Consider the following 18,596-nt stretch of genomic DNA (forward strand, 5'->3'; position numbering starts at 1 on the left):
ATAGAATACACACAGACAGTCTGCTGAATACATACAGACTGCTTGATAGATACACACAGAGAGTCTGCTGAATACACACAGACAGTCTGCTGAATACACACAGACAGTCTGCTGAATACACACAGACAGTCTGCTGAATACACACAGACTGCTTGATAGAATACACACAGACTGCTTGATAGAATACACACAGACAATCTGCTGAATACATACAGACAGCTTGATAGATACACACAGACAGTCTGCTGAATACACACAGACAGTCTGCTGAATACACACAGACAGTCTGCTGAATACACACAGACAGTCTGCTGAATACACACAGACAGTCTGCTGAATACACACAGACTGCTTGATAGAATACACACAGACTGCTTGATAGAATACACACAGACAGTTTGCTGAATACACACAGTCTGCTGAATACAGACAGTCTGCTGAATACAGACAGTCTGCTGAATACACACAGACAGTCTGCTGAATACACACAGACAGTCTGCTGAATACACACAGACAGTCTGCTGAATACACACAGACAGTCTGCTGAATACACACAGACTGCTTGATAGAATACACACAGACTGCTTGATAGAATACACACAGACTGCTTGATAGAATACACACAGACAGTCTGCTGAATACACACAGACTGCTTGATAGAATACACACAGACTGCTTGATAGAATACACACAGTCTGCTGAATACACACAGACAGTCTGCTGAATACACACAGACAGTCTGCTGAATACACACAGACAGTCTGCTGAATACACACAGACAGTCTGCTGAATACACACAGACAGTCTGCTGAATACACACAGACAGTCTGCTGAATACACACAGACAGTCTGCTGAATACACACAGACAGTCTGCTGAATACACACAGACAGTCTGCTGAATACACACAGACAGTCTGCTGAATACACACAGACAGTCTGCTGAATACACACAGACAGTCTGCTGAATACACACAGACAGTCTGCTGAATACACACAGACAGTCTGCTGAATACACACAGACAGTCTGCTGAATACACACAGACAGTCTGCTGAATACACACAGACAGTCTGCTGAATACACACAGACTGCTTGATGGAATACACACAGACAGTCTGCTGAATACACACAGACAGTCTGCTGAATACACACAGACTGCTTGATGGAATACACACAGACAGTCTGCTGAATACACACAGTCTGTTGAATACACACAGACTGCTGGATACACACAGACTGCTGGATACACACAGACTGCTGGATACACACAGACTGCTGGATACACATACCGACTGCTAAATACCCACACACAGACTTTCAGTGAGGGGTGCAGTGTATGTGTGTAGGGGTGCTGTGTGTGAGGGTTTCTCTGTGGCGGGGTGCAGTGTGAGGGGTTCTGTGCGTGCGCGTGTGTGTGTGAGGGGTGCGGTGTATGTGTAGGGGGGTGCAGAGAGTGTGTGTTAGGGGTGCAAAGTGTGATGGGTGCAAAGTGTGAGGGGTTCTGTGCGTGTGTGTGTGTGTGAGGGGTGCTGTGTATGTGTAGGGGGTGCAGAGAGTGTGTGTTAGGGGTGCAAAGTGTGATGGGTGCAAAGTGTGAGGGGTTCTGTGCGTGTGCGTGTGTGTGAGAGGGGTGCTGTGTATGTGTAGGGGGTGCAGAGAGTGTGTGTTAGGGGTGCAAAGTGTGATGGGTGCAAAGTGTGAGGGGTTCTGTGCATGTGCGTGTGTGTGTGTGTGTGTGTGTGTGTGTGTGTGTGTGAGGGGTGCTGTGTATGTGTAGGGGGTGCAGAGAGTGTGTGTTAGGGGTGCAAAGTGTGAGGGGTTCTGTGCGTGTGCGTGTGCGTGTGTGTGTGTGTGTGAGGGGTGCTGTGTATGTGTAGGGGGTGCAGAGAGTGTGTGTTAGGGGTGCAAAGTGTGAGGGGTTCTGTGCGTGTGTGTGTGTGTGTGTGTGTGAGGGGTGCTGTGTATGTGTAGGGGGTGCGGAGAGTGTGTGTTAGGGGTGCAAAGTGTGATGTTGCTGTGTGTGTGAGGAGTTCTGTGTGTGTGTGTGGCGGGGGGGTGTAGAGTGTGTGTATGAAGGGTGCTGTGTGTGTTTGAGGGATTCAGAGTGTGTTGTGAGGGTTGCCATGTGTGTTTGAGGGGTGCAGAGTGTGTGTGGGGTGCTGTGTGAGGGGTGCAGAGTGTGAGGGGTGCTGTGTGTGTGAGGGCAACGCGCGGCAACACTCCGATCAGCATTCTCCCTCCTCCCTCCCTGTCAAGAACGAAGGGCCTCTCGGTCCGGTGAGAGAGATCCTTGATCTCCTCACTGTCCCAAGAGGGCCCAAAGCAACTGAGCAAGACCAACTCTCCGTGGGCCGGCAGGGGAGATCAAAGATCTCTGTCAGCCTGGGAACATGTGGCAACGCTGTGGGGCCCCTATAGATACGTGCCTCTCGGGCAAGTGCCCAGCGTGCCCATGTGGAAAGACGGCCCTGCACAGGAGGAATACATGTTGCACTTCTATGCTTGGCTACCTAAAGTAGTACTGTGACCCAGCTCTCAGAGAAATCAACACATTAAACTTGTATACAAAAAATAAATAAAAAATAAGAGGTAGCACATTGAAGGAAAATTAATGAAAATGCACATTTATAAATTTATACATCCTGGCAAGTTTATATCCAGGCGTACTGAATTATATGCCAACTCCTAGAGGGTTAGGGTATTACTTGTCACTTGTCAGGAATTTAAATTGAATTTCATATTTTTAGTCAAACTAAAAAATTCTGTAATGTTTTCAGGTTGGCTATTTTAACTTAAATCTGTCCACTGTCAATTAATAGTAGTAATAAATAACTATTTAAATCCCCAACAATTCACACTTTAGCGAATAACCCTGCCAATCTAGAAAAAAATAAATAGAACTTCTGGAGATTATAAAACAATTACTACTTTTTAAAAACATAGTATTGATTTACTAGCAAAATTAATTAATATACAAATATATTCTTGAATCAGAACAATTATTGTATGTTGGCTAATTTATTTAAAGAAATACAGACATGTCACCGTAGATGTTTAGGTGCCCAGCCCTCCTTGGAATGTTTGAGAAAGGTGAGCTTTAATTACCTCCACCGCCGTGCTGCCCCTCCTCCTTGGCTGAGATGAACAATATTGATTGATGATTGCTTCCCTATTGGCCAGTTCATATATGAGGCAAATCGCTGGGCAGTGTCAATCAAATTTAGAACGTAATTTGATTGACTATTAAGTTTGACTCATTTATATCAATGCCTCTACTGGCAGTCTGGAAAACAGCCACTGGAGGTGTGTTAACTTTGCAACATAAACAATGCACTTTCTACAGAACCGCCATGATTTACATTGCAAGGTTAAAATGACAGGACCACCTTTAAACATACACAAAAAAAATTCGGTAAGTTGATGGCGCACAAATTCCGAAAGAATGAAAATGAATTACGAATGAAACATTGATCCCGACTCTGACCCATTGCCGGGTCCGAAGCACTGTTATTGCATTTGTCATACAATGTATCTTGACGCTTGATGCCCCCCCCCCCTTTCTTTTTTCTGTCTCCTACCCTTATTTGAAAAACTCAATAAATAAAGAATGTAAAAAAAAAAAAAAAATTCTGTAAAAATGTTATGTGCTATTTTGCCCAGGGCGCTCATGCTGTGATTGTAATCTAAGTTGAACAGAAAAGAAAAATGTGAATTTGTAGACTGCTTGACACAGATTTATAGCACCATAATCACTATAGTGATCTGTAGTGTTTATTGTGCTGTACTTTAAGCTTATGGGATTGGTAATATATAGCAATTGCAATTCAGAGACTTAAGTCTTGATGTCAATCTGCTTTATTGGCAGCCATTAACATGCAGAGAATCATAAAATAATAAAGTTAATGCAATCACAATCAAACCTTTTTGATGTATTTTTTTTATTTTGGCATTTTAAATTCGGAATTTTAAGAGTATATGTTACATTATATAATTTAGGTTTAATTAATCACTAACACTATGAGTAAGATTTATCGACACATGATAACCATGGAACCATATAACGCTTAGCAAATTCAATAGCCAAGAGCACTTGACAATCCACTGACACCACTTTTCAACAAATTAACCCACAGTTCAAAATGGTCAGACTATCAATCTTTCAACTCGATGGCATCTTTTCCAGTTGCTAGTTGCGTCCATCTTTAATCACTGTGCATGAAGAGATTTTTTACAATGCATTTACATTAGAAGGTCCCAAGATCAACTTGATGTCATTATCATATTTGCTATCTAGAACCTGTGAATTAATTGCAAAGTCTGCAAAATCAACATTTTCTTTGTCTTGTACATTGCAATATTAATCTGAATATCATACTCTTACTGTCTTTGATAATCATTGATCCGTGTTTCACATTTCTAACTTAGCCAGCATTACCAGCAGAAAATTATTCAGATATTTTTTGGATTGTGAGATAACCAATACATAACCACACAAAACAATACCAACTATATTTCTACAGCTAAATGTATGTTTAAGGCCTTTGTTTTATGTTGCTAATATTTATATGAATTTAAAAGAACATGCCACTGCCAAATAAATAAAAAACAAACAAACAAACAAAAATAAACAACTTATGACTCTGTAGTAGATATACACAAATGAAAACATTAATTCATTTAATTATGTACTTTTTTATTGGGTGGGGGTTATATATAAAAACAGCTTCCAAAAGTGAAATCCTTTGCAAGCCCTCCCCTTCTTCCAAAGCCTAGACTATCGTCACTGTCCAATCACAGACTTCCCAATGCAGCTTAATGAGAAATCTTTGCAAGGCAGGTGTTCTAGGAAATTGCTGCCTCTTGAGTTTAGCTTCACTGAGCCAACCAAACCAGGAAGTAACAGGACCAGTTGTTTGATTGACAGCCAGGGGCGGCGTAACCAGGTTAATTTATTAAAGTATCAACTTCTTTTGTAATCTGTACTAATTGTAAAGTGAAAAACAAAGAACACATATAAAGCATTTTAGAAAGCTCATGTGTTTTAGGAGTCCGGAGTGACCCTTTAAATATTAAACATATAAAGAATACCTTTGCATGATCAATGCGCACTGATAACTCCTTGGGTGCAAATCCTCCAAATATAAGACTGTGTATAGCTCCAATTCTTGCACATGCCAACATTGTATACATTGCTTGGGGAATCATTGGCATATAAATAACCACTCGGTCTCCTTTTCTGATGCCATGCTTCACCAATACGCCAGCTAACCTGGATACCTGCAAAAAAAAACACAAGAGAGCAATCTAAGAAACACAATAAACACTGAAATTAACATTAATAACTAAAATACTGTGGGTTTTAGTTTAAACAACTTACCGAGTTCTATATAGTAGTCCACATTGTTTTTATTATTATAGCTTTGGTTAAATAAGTGTTAAAAATAATTTAAAATCGGTTAGAATTATATATTTTTTTTTATCTGCGTTGGACACAGGTAAGTGAAAAAAGGGGTTTTAACCATTTAATCATCAGGTGCGGGGGGGATGTCACGGAGGCTGATGGTGTTAAGAATACAATTTAAAGTATTCCTATGGGAATCTCTGTAGTTAATTCATTTGAAAAGCTTATCCAGAAGTATGAAATTGAGATCAATATTATGGCCTCTTTGGCCCATTTAAAATGCTGTAATGTATGCATACCAGGTGAATTTCCACATTGTTCTGCTCCAACGTCACACAACCAGCTTACTGAAAGAGCAATATGGTGTAATATGCATCATTTAGATCAACCCATGAGGCTTAGAATAATTTCATGGCCACCAAAGCTTTGTGAAAGTATTATGTAGACGAAAATATATTTTAATATGTTTTATATAATGGATTTGTTATTTAAATACAATGCAAGGTGTTATTTTCTTTATACCAATATCCTTTAACGAACCAAATTATGTCTAAGCACCCTCTCACTCTGTTGCTTTACTATAGGAAAACAAATGAGAAATATTAGCTTTTTGCAGGTTTACGACCTTTCTAAACAAGAAACACATTATTTTCTGGCTTATATGGATCTCATTATCACATAAAGGGACACTATAGGCACCCAGACCGCTTCAGCATATTGAAGTGGTCAGGGTGCATAGTCCCAGGTCTCAAAACCCTGCTAAGGTAATTATAGCAGTTTTTAAGAAATAGCAATAATTACCTTTGTGGGTTAACCCCCACCTCTAGTGGCTGTCTACCAGAAAGCCACTAGAGGGACTTCTGGGTCGTTAGGCATCTTTTGGTTGCCTAACTGATGCTGGATATCCTCACATCATGCATGAGGACATTCAGTATCTCCTGAAGCCCCATAGGAAAGCACTGTATAACGCTTTTCTATGGGGGAAGTACGAATACGAGCGCAGCCTTTGCTGAGTATGCGCATTACATCTCCCCCGCTGACGTCACGAGGAGTGGAGGTGGAACCCAAGTCAGTGCTGAGAGACATCTGCGCTGGAATCAGATAAGTTGTAGAAGGATTTTATTTACTCCTTTTGCACCATGGGTGGGGCATGGAGCCTTGACACATGGGGATACTATAGGGAGCTATAGATCCAGAAAATCAGCTTTGTTTTCCTGGCACTATAGTTTCCCTTTAAATGTTCTACAGTAAGTACCAAGAAAGTATTATTCACCATGTACTCATGTTTATTAATGTTGAACAGCAAATAAAAACGTATTATAGAGAAAAAATGCACCACTACAGAAGGTGACTGCACTGTTTTTGAACTGCATTTGCCCATTAAGCTCAGTAAGCCTTAATGGGTTACTTTAACCCTTTGAAGCGGGGGACCTTTTCTATGTAAAATGCCCTATTTGGCACTACGGAGGAGGTCCCCCACTCTGATTGCAATGTAAGCTTTTAAAAAAAATGTTTATGAATGTGTATAATATTTACGTAAAGGTTAAAGGGACACTATAGTCACCTGAACAACTTTAGCTTAATGAAGCAGTTTTGGTGTATAGAACATGCCCCTGCAGCCTCACTGCTCAATCATCTGCCATTTAGGAGTTAAATCCCTTTGTTTATGAACCCTAGTCACACCTCCCTGCATGTGACTTCCACAGCCTTCCATAAACACTTCCTGTAAAGAGAGCCCTATTTAGGCTTTCTTTATTGCAAGTTCTGTTTAATTCAGATTTTCTTATCCCCTGCTATGTTAATAGCTTGCTAGACCCTGCAAGAGCCTCCTGTATGTGATTAAAGTTCAATTTAGAGATTGAGATACAATTATTTAAGGTAAATTACATCTGTTTGAAAGTGAAACCAGTTTTTTTTTTCATGCAGGCTCTGTCAATCATAGCCAGGGGAGGTGTGGCTAGGGGTGCATAAACAGAAACAAAGTGATTTAACTCCTAAATGACAGTGAATTGAGCAGTGAAATTGCAGGGGAATGATCTATACACTAAAACTGCTTTATTTAGCTACAGTAATTTAGATGACTATAGTGTTCCTTTAACCCCTTAAGGACACATGACATGTGTGACATGTCATGATTCCCTTTTATTCCAGAAGTTTGGTCCTTAAGGGGTTAATGCTAAACAAATACGTTTCTAAATCACATCGGAGTGAAAATAAGCCTGGGTAGATAGTTCTCCGGTAGAATACCAGCGACCTTCTACATGAAATCTTACAAGACTTACAGAAAAGGAATACATTATTTGCCTAGGTTTATAAATATCGAAAATAGGGGGATTATAGGAAAGCTTTTTGTACAAGCACAGGATATATTACTGAAAGTAGTATTATTCATGAAAATGGTATGGTGCGGACAACAAATACATTACTGGTATTCTTTATACCGCAATCCATTGGCCAAGCGATTACCTTGAGTAAATTGTGAGTCACTAGAATCTAAGAGGCCATAAAATGGTGTTTGCAGTTCCGCTCAAGGACAGAATATAATTGGGATAAGAAGATTTGCGCTCAGTGAACTTGACAATGTGTATTTTTGACATACATGCTGACATGTATATAGAAACAGCTAAACTATGAAAAAGCAAAGCTAGAACCGCATTTGCTAACATTTGAAACATCTAAAACGTGTCAAATAATTCTCTCATATATTCACAGAAATATTATTCTGTTGTATTCATTGTCGGCATGTATCTATCCAAAGGATGTCATTTCGTATAATACTTTACTGTCTACTTATTTGGAACCTTGTTCTGTCATAGAACTGCAGACTGTACTCCCCTGGAATTATAATAGGATTATGTCACTTCTCTGAAATGTACACGATTGAATAAAAGACTGAAAATAACCTAGAACTTGTTTTAACCATTTTTCACTATATGCTCAATTTTTTTTAATTTTTATTTTGTTTTAAACGAGACTTGTCACTTCTCTGCAAGCAATACCATTGAATTAAATATTTAACCCCTTAAGGACCAAACTCTGGAATAAAAGGGAATCATGACATGTCACACATGTCACGTGTCCTTAAGGGGTTAAATCCTACAACTTATTTTGATCTTTTTTTCATGAAATGCTCCATTGTATTTTAAAAAATATAGCAATTCACATCATAATGCAGTTCAGACAAGGCAGAGCCAAAACAAACATGCAAATGAAGAGGACATATATCAACACTGGAGGTTAGGTATGACATGCGTCTGTTCTAAAAATAAGTGCAAACATGAAAAAGTGGAAAAATTAGTAAAGCCTGCTGGTTCCACTACTTCTAATAATTGAGACCATTGGTCTGAACATAACAAATCTTATACAAGCAAGGTTGGAAAGGGTTAAAAAAAAAACATTCATTTACTCCCCCAATTCCAACAGCGATGCAAGTGCCGCAGCCTCTAGCGGCTGACTTAGTCCTGCAATGTAATTATTGTAGTTTCTCAAAAACTGCAAAGATTTCCACTTAAAGACTAAAGGGGGGCAGGGACACTGCACCCAGACCACTTCAATGAGCTGAAGTGGTCTGGGTGCCTATAGTGTCACTTTAATTTCTCCTCGTATGTTTCTCAAAGCTCACTTCCAGACCCTATAACAATGACTTACAAGGAACTAAAATAGAGACACTTGCTTGCAGGGTAAAAAGGGAGTTTGCATATCATTTACATTTTTTAGACTTCACACAATTCTATTAGTTAAAAGTAGGAATACATAAACATACAATTACAATCCTGGGAATACATTAACTACTTACCGGACTAAATTTAGAAAAAAAAATCTAATATTTAGATTTTTTTTAAATATATATTTTATATATAATGATGTATTTTTGGATATTATAAAATTTTTCAATAATAATTTTAAAAGTTTATCCAAAAACAGTAAATCGAGGCTTACAAAGGGTTTCTTTACCTTGAGTTGGGTTAGGCTTTAGCATTGGTACATAAACAACCTTACTCTTTGTCGTTCCTAAAATCTAATATTGGCATGTCGATATAATTGTGTGGTTCTTGAAGCCCGCAATTATTGTCAACCACTGCCTTAGGAGATGCACACTAAATAGAGATCCCTTAAAACAGAATTATCTGCTGTAATTAGATGCAGAAATGCCTCTCTCGGTTTGCCATTAGAAAATTGCAATATAAAAATATACATTCTAAAGTTCATAAGACTATTTAAAATGACATAAATGAGATGGAACCTATAATATATGCAGCTTGGGGCGCACAGAGACATAAACCGATATCCATTAGCAATCTAACAAATTGGAGAGGTGTTTGAACTTGTCCTGATTAAAATCACAATGTCCTATCATTCGTTTGAAGTTTGTAACAAGTCATTTGAATGTAGCTAGTATTAAAGAATCTTCACAAATGTGTCATCATGCAATATTAATATAGCTAAGTTTGTCAGTATGAAACTAGAACAATGTATGTATTTTTATGAAAAATTCAGACTTTGAGCAACATACTTTGAGAAAAATGTTTTTAATAAAAGTAAGTGATCCACTTTTTTACTCTTCCATGATAATGCCCATCTTGATTCTTAAGATTACTGTTTATAGCTCATCAGACCATAAAGAGTTTAGATAAAATATTCCTCCTGGCACCCGGTTAATTATAGACTCTTGGAATAGGCTATAATTATGCTCTAGCCATCCGATGATGTCTGACCAGTGGCAATGCTTTTACAGGGTCATCACTAGAGTTTGGACACATATAGCTTCTGGTGAGCAATATGCCAAATATGAATGCTGGTGGGCTATGTGACAAATTTGCATGTTGATGGGCTGCATGGCAAATGTATATGCAGTCAGTAAAATATAGTAGTTTGTAAGAGATGAGCAAGCAAGCAGGAGGGGGGGGGGGGGGGCAGTAATGTAAAATGAAAAAAAAAATGAGTAAATAAATAAAATAAAAATGAAAATGGCATATGGAAGAATGGGAACATGAATGGGGACCCAGAAAATATGAACTGGGACAGAGAAGGAACATCAGTAAGAGAAGTGAGGGGACATGAATATGGAAGAGAGAGGTGACAGGAATGAGTAACGAAGGGACAAAATGGGGTACGAACAGGGAAGTGAATGGACATGGAGCAGTGGAACTGTGAGGACATGGATAACTAGTGAAGGGGATATGGACAGGAAAAAAAAAGAACACATTTTAAGGCAAATGGGTTTTGATGAGACGAGAAAAAAAGCATGTAGGATTGGTGGCAATAGAAAGGTGGATGTGAAAAATGAAATGGTAAGGGAGTGGAAAGCGTCATGGGTAAAAGATATTGGATTAGGGTGCATTTGCACTTCTCCATTTAAACACATGCGCACTTATACACTGTCACTCCGTACATGCATAAACACTTCTGCATTTACACGCTGTCACTCCATACTCATAGATATACAGTTGTATAAGTTGCATTTTAAGTGAAATTTGGGGAAACCACTTGAAGCATTTGTTGTGTTGACCTACATCACATTGCTTTTGTTTGATTTGTTCATTGCAAACAGTTGAAAGTCTGTGAATTTTGACAATAAACTTGAGTTAAAATGGGGATTGAATAATTTTAATTACAACTGTATCCCTATATGCATGTGTGTATCTGTGGGATAGGATATGGTCTGTAATCTGTGGTGGTAAGAAGGAAGTATTTTGGTATTAATTCCCTCCTCTCTGTTTCTTACGTCTGACCAATGATCGGTATTCTAAAGGTTTCAACATCCGTCTCCTCCAGGTGCCATCTCTTCTCTTAAACCCCGGCATTGTGTAGTATCAGAGCATTGCCATGGTATCTCATGGCAATGGTCTGACAGGCTGGGGCTGGTGAGAGACAAAGGATATAGCAAACTGGGAAGCTGTGATAGACCTATATCAATACTTGCTGTAACGGCTGTACAGTGACTGCACTGTGCTGAATAGTGACCCTGTTTACACATTGCTACTCCACAGACTTAGATACCATTCCTGATACCACTGCACACACGTAGCTACATCACTGCATTCAAACAGGGTTACTCACACTTACTTCACACACAAAATAAATTCCTTTATTCAAACGCTGATAATCCACACACAGATCCATCTCTGCATTCACACACTGCCACATACATACAGTCTTTAATACAAATAAAGTCCTGAAATATCAAAGGGATACTATAGTGCCAGGAATACAAGGCTGTATTCCTGGTGCTATCGATCCCCCTGCCTCCCCCTCCCACTTTATTTATTTACCTCATCCCAGCGTCGATGTTTCTTGATGCTGGCCCGACACTCCACCCCCTCCGACGTCCCGCAACGAGCAAATACTGCGCACACATTAGACTTCCCCTAAGGAAAGCATTGAATCAATGCTTTCCCATGGGGAAATACCTGACGCTGGGTGTCCTCATGCAAAGCGTGAGGACGTCCAGTGTCAGATACCAAAGGTCCTTTTCAGTCCATGAAACCCTCTAAAGGCTGTCTGGTAAACAGCCACTAGAGGCTGACTTAGTGCTGCAATGTAAACATTGCAGTTTCTCTGGAACTGCAATGTTTAACATAGCAGCACTAGGTGTAAAAGGGACACTGCACCCAGACCACTTCAATTAGCTTAAGTGGTCTGGGCGCCGATAGTGTCCCTTTAAACACTCCACAAATGCATCCCTGCCTTCACATGCATACCCACACTCCAAACAAATACACTTATGCATACATACACAAATATTGCATGGAATACACAAATAGTACATGGACTACAAATGCTGTGCAACTTTTGCCGTCCCCTGCAAAGTGCCGCCCAAGGCAGATGCCCTGTTAGACTCGTGTAAGATACGTCCCTGGGGACTGTGAGTGGGTAGGTGGACTGTAAGGTGGGTATGAGGACTGTGAGGTGGATAGGGGGACTGTGAGGTGGGTAGGGGTTCTATAAGGTGGGTAGGGGAGCTGTATGGTGGGCAGGGGGACTGTGAGTGGGTAGGAGGACTGTGAGTGGGTAGGGGGACCGTAAGTGGGTAGAGGGTTGTAAGGTAGGTAGGGGTAACTTGCGGCAATGCTCTTATTGGCTGAAGATCGTGAGATACCTCAGTCTGCAGCTCTGCAGCTCTGCACTCGGTGGGGCTGCAGACAGGGTGCTGGCTCTCCCCCAGGGCAGGTGGTGTGGAGGGGCCTCGCACCTGGCGGCATAAAGGGCAAGCCGACATGTCACACTGCTGTAAGACAATTTAGGTGGCCGAGAGGCTCCAATCAGCGCAAGGCCCTAGGTGGCCACGTAAATCGCCTAAATAGAGAGCAGCCTCTGTCCTGTACAACTACTAACGGGAACGGCGTTGATGCACATTTTCCACTTGTTCCCACGCGTTCCTGCATGACTCGAGCCCTGCTGTTCATGTCATATGAAGTGGCAGGTAAATACTAGGCCTGACTAGTAACTTCCTACTCAAAATGTTGAGCCTTATGAAAATACATAGGGAATCTCCACTATAGAGAAATGTGTTGTGTACAGATATTTAAAAATATTCTGACAAGGACTGTAATTTAGTTCAAGTGAACATTCTAATGGTAGATCAAAACTTTATTTTACATTTCATTTAATACCGAAGGACAAATACAGATAACAAATGTGACTACAAAGATTGTCTGGTTTACAATTATACTATACAGATATAATGCTTATGTAATGAGTTACCTGTTCGTAAACTTCATTGTAAGTAATATTCTGCTTACTGTCTGTCACAGGACTGTCATGAATAACTGCGAGCTGATGTCCTCGTCCATTCTCTATGTGGCGATCAAGTGCGTTGTAACAAATGTTAAGTTCTCCACCAACAAACCTTAAAAGAAAAAAATATTTTCATATTTATAATGTAAAAAAATGCTGTTTTTTTATGTTAATTTTTTAGTACGTAAAGAAGAACTGTCCATTGCAGAAGTCACCTATAACTTATATTACCTTTTTTTTTTTCTTCATTTTCCATTAAATTTATATTAAAGCATTAGTAAATGATATTGAAACACAGTTATGCCAAGGCACACAATGCAAATGAGGGTGAGAAATTGAAGTTTTCCTCTTTGTGTATACTTTCTCTATGGTGACTATCAGGTGCACAAGACAATGCCTATAACCACGATTGATAGGAAGCTAAGATGGAGGCGTCCAGTTGCAAGATTAAGAGGTGTGGATTTGTGCATCTAATATTATTTTTCACACCACAACACAAACATCTGATTACCAACAGCTCAATGATAAAACTATATGTAACTCGAATAAGAAAAACCATAAAAATATACTAAGATAAATGTGATAAAAAGTAAGAGGTGCTTTATCCAAGTAAACCTACTCCACTATGGTAACCACAACAAGTCAAATAAAAAATAAAGTAGGAATCCACACACAAAACTCAGAAATGGTCATTTTGTTTTTAAAAAATTGAAAATATTTCTGTTTTTTTAGTTGATGTAAAACATAGAAAAAGGATACTCGTAATATATGTCATGGGCAGAGGGTACCAATGCAGGTACATCCAAAAACAAAAAAGTTAAACAGGGCTAATAAGCCAGCTATAGTTTTCATCCAATAAACAGTATAGAGCATTACGATGTTAACACCTTAATATAAAGGCTTGTGGAGGTAAAACTGGAAAATAGTTTAATATATCCTGTTAATTGCAGGTGCTGCACAAAGGATTGTCTTCCAAGAACATGAGAATAATAATGTCTAAAGTTCACTCTAAACAACCACACATAACTGAACATTAAGTGCAATAATATATTTAAACACACACAATATCCTCAGGGAAAACCTGTTAGGAATTGGCAATAAAAAGTTTAGAATAGTATGACAAGTAGCCTTATAACAGAGTATTGAACAAATTTGGGAAGGAGGGAGGGGGGGGGGGGAGAGAAATAAAAATAAAAATATGTAGGATCTGCATAAAAGGGAAATATTCTTATCTGAAAGCAAGGTCCAATATCAGCTACTTGTATTGTTCTTTAGTCATATAGACAGAAGAAAGACAAAAATAAATAAATAGTGAAAATAAAAATACTAATTTGATGATTACAGAAGCACTTCCGATGGCTATGATTAAACACCCCATTAAACATCCCACCAAGACATTTCAGGCGAAACATTAAAACACTGAATAAAAAGCTTGAATTATTTTAAAGTAAGTTTTTCAAGCTAGTTTTTCAGTCTGATTAAAGGTTTGGCAATGTAAATACTTCAGAAGTTATCCTTCCCCAAGGATTTTTTTTGTACAGAAATATGACTCCAATTAAAGTTGGCACATAAATGTCAATCAGTATAATGAAGAAAATATATTCAACATTTTAGCAAAGTTCTCTCAGATAATCAAATCTTAAAGTCATCATCTCTATTCCACATCGTGAATTAATCCCCACTGATTTTGTTGCACTTATCATTAGTTAGACAAAAACAAATAATAAAAACTTAGCTATATATCCACCGATTCACCATTGAACACTGATGTGTCAAAAATTATTTAAAATATTAAAAAAAACCTTAGAGGCAGCACTGATCAGCACATCTTGAGAAGCAATTATCTCACTTGTGCCTGGTAACTGTTGGCCAGGCTCAAATTTTGGTTTAAAGGAATTTTGCAATTTTGATCCGAAGAATGTTGCTTCACTTCGGTGATACTTTTCAAGCATCTGCAATGTTTTATTTAATAATTTTTTTAAATAATAGTTTGTTTTCCTAGTTCTGTATACTTGCTGTGTGTTTTAAACTTAATGTATTGAATTAAAAACACAAGTACCATCTAACAAGGAATGTCCACAATGTTGGTTTATCCACCACACTCTGAATTGTACTGAATTCAAATCCAAGTTACGGTATTCTGGAAAATGGCTGGTCTGGAAAAAAGTGCTAACTTGGCTTTAGTTAGAGCTTGGCTAGTTTAGCCTCAAGTTTGTCATTAATATTTCAGTTTGCTGCAATTTCTGAATGGCTCCGTACCAAATAGGGCAAAACCTTTTCGGCTTCATAAGGAGGCATTCAGCCTGCCAAATACGGATCATAGTTCATGCTATTCATTAGTGTCTGTATTTTGCAATTCAGTGCCTGAACTTGGTCCTGATTTCAGTCTGACCAAACACTGGTGGAAGGCTGAAATCCAGATAGAATGCTTCAAATCCACTGAGAGAAGCATCACTTTTCTCGAGACTTGGCTATCAGGGCACTCAGTCATATTGTATAGTGTGGAAAATTTCCCTCCGCATGCAGTAGCTGACATAGCGTGGGAAATCCTTAGATGGACTAATATTATTGCGCTGTGTTTTTGGATTTCTTTGCAAATCTTTTTTTAAAATTTACATTAATTGCATCAGGAATTGTAGAATTTAGTTTGACCTTTTTTGGGGTTAAAGATAAGAAAACTTAGAAGACAGAAGACTTCAGATGGTATGATATATATATATTTTACAGATATTAGTTTCATTGGCTGACCATCACTATTATTAGGGTAGGGGGTGGGTAAGGTGGGTGGGGTGGCTAGGGTATTGGGGAGCTAATAACAGCTGTTATTAACCATTGTTCTGCCTTTGTTAGGTCACAACCCAGTGAGGCAAATTTCAATTTAACTTCACCCTCTTAGCCATGCTATGTAACACGCTAGAATTGACCAGATTTTTTAATTCAAGATATATTACTATTAAACTTGTCTTTTTACATTTTTAATTGGTAATAAGAGGCCTGAAAACAAGGCCTGCGATTACTAACTCAAACACTATCAGCAGATTATAATGATTTTATAGCTTTGCTACAAAGCTTTAAAAAAAAAATTAAAAAGCCAATAAGAGCTTAAAAAAAAAAAAAAGGACGAAAGGGATGGAGGTTTTTCTAGTTACATAGTTACATAGTTAGATAGCTGAAAAGAGACTTGCGTCCATCAAGTTCAGCCTTCCTCACACCTGTTTTTTGCTGTTGATCCAAAAGGCAAAAAAAAACAAAAAAAAAAAAACAAAAAACCCAGTTTGAAGCACAATTTTGCAACAAGCTAGGACAAAAAATTCCTTCTTGACCCCAGAATGGCAGTCAGATTTATCCTTGAATCAAGCAGTTATTACCCTACATTGAAAGATTATATCCTTGAATATTCTAGTGAGTTTCTGAGCTGCATTCCTGACCTGGTTATGTAGCAGTTTTGACATTTTTGTTTGTTTATCTTTGTTTTGTAAGCCTCTTTGACCTCCTCTAAAGTTTTCGGTCTTCAGTTCAGGAATATTCGGCTATTCACTGCTGCATAGCAATGTCTATTAATCTTTTAAATGGGCAATTTAAGAACCAAACTCGCTTTATCTGAAACCGTGCTATTGTAATCAGTGCCATTTCTGAGAATCAGAAATCTTTACATTTCGCAATTTTCATGTCTACTAGTGTCTGTCAGAAGACAGTCTGGAGGGACTCCAGACTAAAACAGACTCAGTTATTGAATATATTTGGCGTTCATTATCATCGTGCTGATGCAATTTTTTTTTATCAATTTCTTCTTTGTTAGAGTGAATGCTTTTCTGTTCGAAGGAATTCATTGGTGGTTTACATAAACTGCTGCACATGGACCAAGTTTCCCCAGACTGGACAAAAGTCACCAGTCATCTTCACCGGAGGGAGATCGAACTGTAGCGAGGAGAATTTATTGTTCCTAGAAAATAGTTTTATGGCTTTTTTACTCAATGAAAAAAATAAAAAGCAGATGGGCAGTTTTCTATAAAGAATAAGGAACACATCTAATTGTATATGCATGGTTTTGGATTGAAATACTGTACATATGGCACTGGAAGCCCGGAACTCCAGGCTGACTAATGTTCCAGGCTGGCTAATGTCAGTTCTGTGCATTTTTAACCCCAGGTGAGAACCTCTGAGCAAGCATAGTCCCCACTACAATTTCAGAAGCATCTACTTCTAGAACAAAGGGTTTAACAGGAATGGAGTGGACAAGCACACGAGCAGAGGAAAAGGCTTGTTTAAAAGGCTCAAAGAGGAAAAGGATTGTTTAAAAGGCTCAAAAGCCTTCTTGGCCTTCCTAACCTATTGTTTGGTATAAACATCCTTCTTAGTTATGTTGGTGATAGGAGCTATTATCTTAGAGAATCCCTGAAGGCAAAACCCACACATCTTTGGATAGCCTTGATTCCCAATGGCAGAGTCCATTCTAACACTGTTTTTAACTTCTTTGGGTCCATTTGAAATATTTCACCAGAAATAACATAGCCTATGAAGTGTACCCTAGAGCTGGTGAAATAAATACTTCTCAAGTTTGTAGTACAGAGCATTCTCAAGGAGTGTTTGAAGAACAGTACTTAAATTAATGTGGTGTGTTTCAAGATCAGTTAAGTGTATGACGATGTTGTTGCGATACGCAAAACTGTTAAGGTACTCTCTTAAGACAACCCAAAAGGCATGACCAGGTACTCATAGTAACCACTGCAGGTCTTAAATGCAGTTTTCCACTCATCACCCTCTTTAATCCAAACCAGGCAAGTCTTAAAATAAAGTTTAGTAAACCATATGGATTCCTGAAGTGAGGAGTGGAATTGAATACACATTTTAACATTGATTTTGTACAAACCTTTAGTCTATGCAAGGTCTTAGATCAACTTCCTTATTGGAACAAACAAAACCCCGCACCTGCTGATGAAGAAGACCGACTAATTAATACCTTTTGAAGTACCTTCTGGATGGATCCTTCCAGGACTAGATTCTCTTGCGGAGAGAGGATAAACCCTACCCTTAGATGGCAAAGTACCAAGCAGCTAATTTTCCTATCTATCCAAGGTTTTTGTTTTTTGTCGTCAAACTAGTGCATGGGGCATATGCACTGGACAGACGCACAATACCTCGCTGAAATCTATGGCTGTACAGATGTGTGGATGGTTGCTCTGGGGATTTCAGCTTACAACCGCATAGGCTGTAAATTGACTCACAGCAACCAAAATGTGGCAGTTTTCAGCATATTGAACACTTTATAAATTAGATTAGTACTAGTGGAGGCTTTACCACTTTTTTTTTATTTATTTTTTTATAAACCCTAGCAAGAGAGCGGTGTAGGAAGAAAATTAGACCAGAAGGGGATGCCTTGAATAAGTGGAGTCTCTTGATTGTCAGCAGAAACCTGAAGATATATATATATTCTATATTTGTTTTTTTGAGGGGTTGTG

At 38.7% G+C, this 18,596-nt stretch overlaps 1 protein-coding gene across 1 annotated transcript in view; it reads right to left on the minus strand.

Annotated features, from left to right (window-relative positions):
- ACSS3 (acyl-CoA synthetase short chain family member 3) overlaps positions 1-18,596 on the minus strand; it is a 116,058-nt gene that overhangs the window by 67,591 nt on the left and 29,871 nt on the right. The window contains exons 3-4 of the mRNA XM_063447144.1: positions 13,105-13,249; positions 5,088-5,276 (exon numbers count right to left, since the gene is read on the minus strand). Of these exons, the coding sequence (XP_063303214.1) occupies positions 5,088-5,276; positions 13,105-13,249 (334 nt within the window). The remainder of the gene's footprint in view (positions 1-5,087; positions 5,277-13,104; positions 13,250-18,596) is intronic.

The sequence above is a fragment of the Pelobates fuscus genome, chromosome 3 (assembly GCF_036172605.1).
Source record: "Pelobates fuscus isolate aPelFus1 chromosome 3, aPelFus1.pri, whole genome shotgun sequence".
Taxonomy (NCBI): domain Eukaryota; kingdom Metazoa; phylum Chordata; class Amphibia; order Anura; family Pelobatidae; genus Pelobates; species Pelobates fuscus.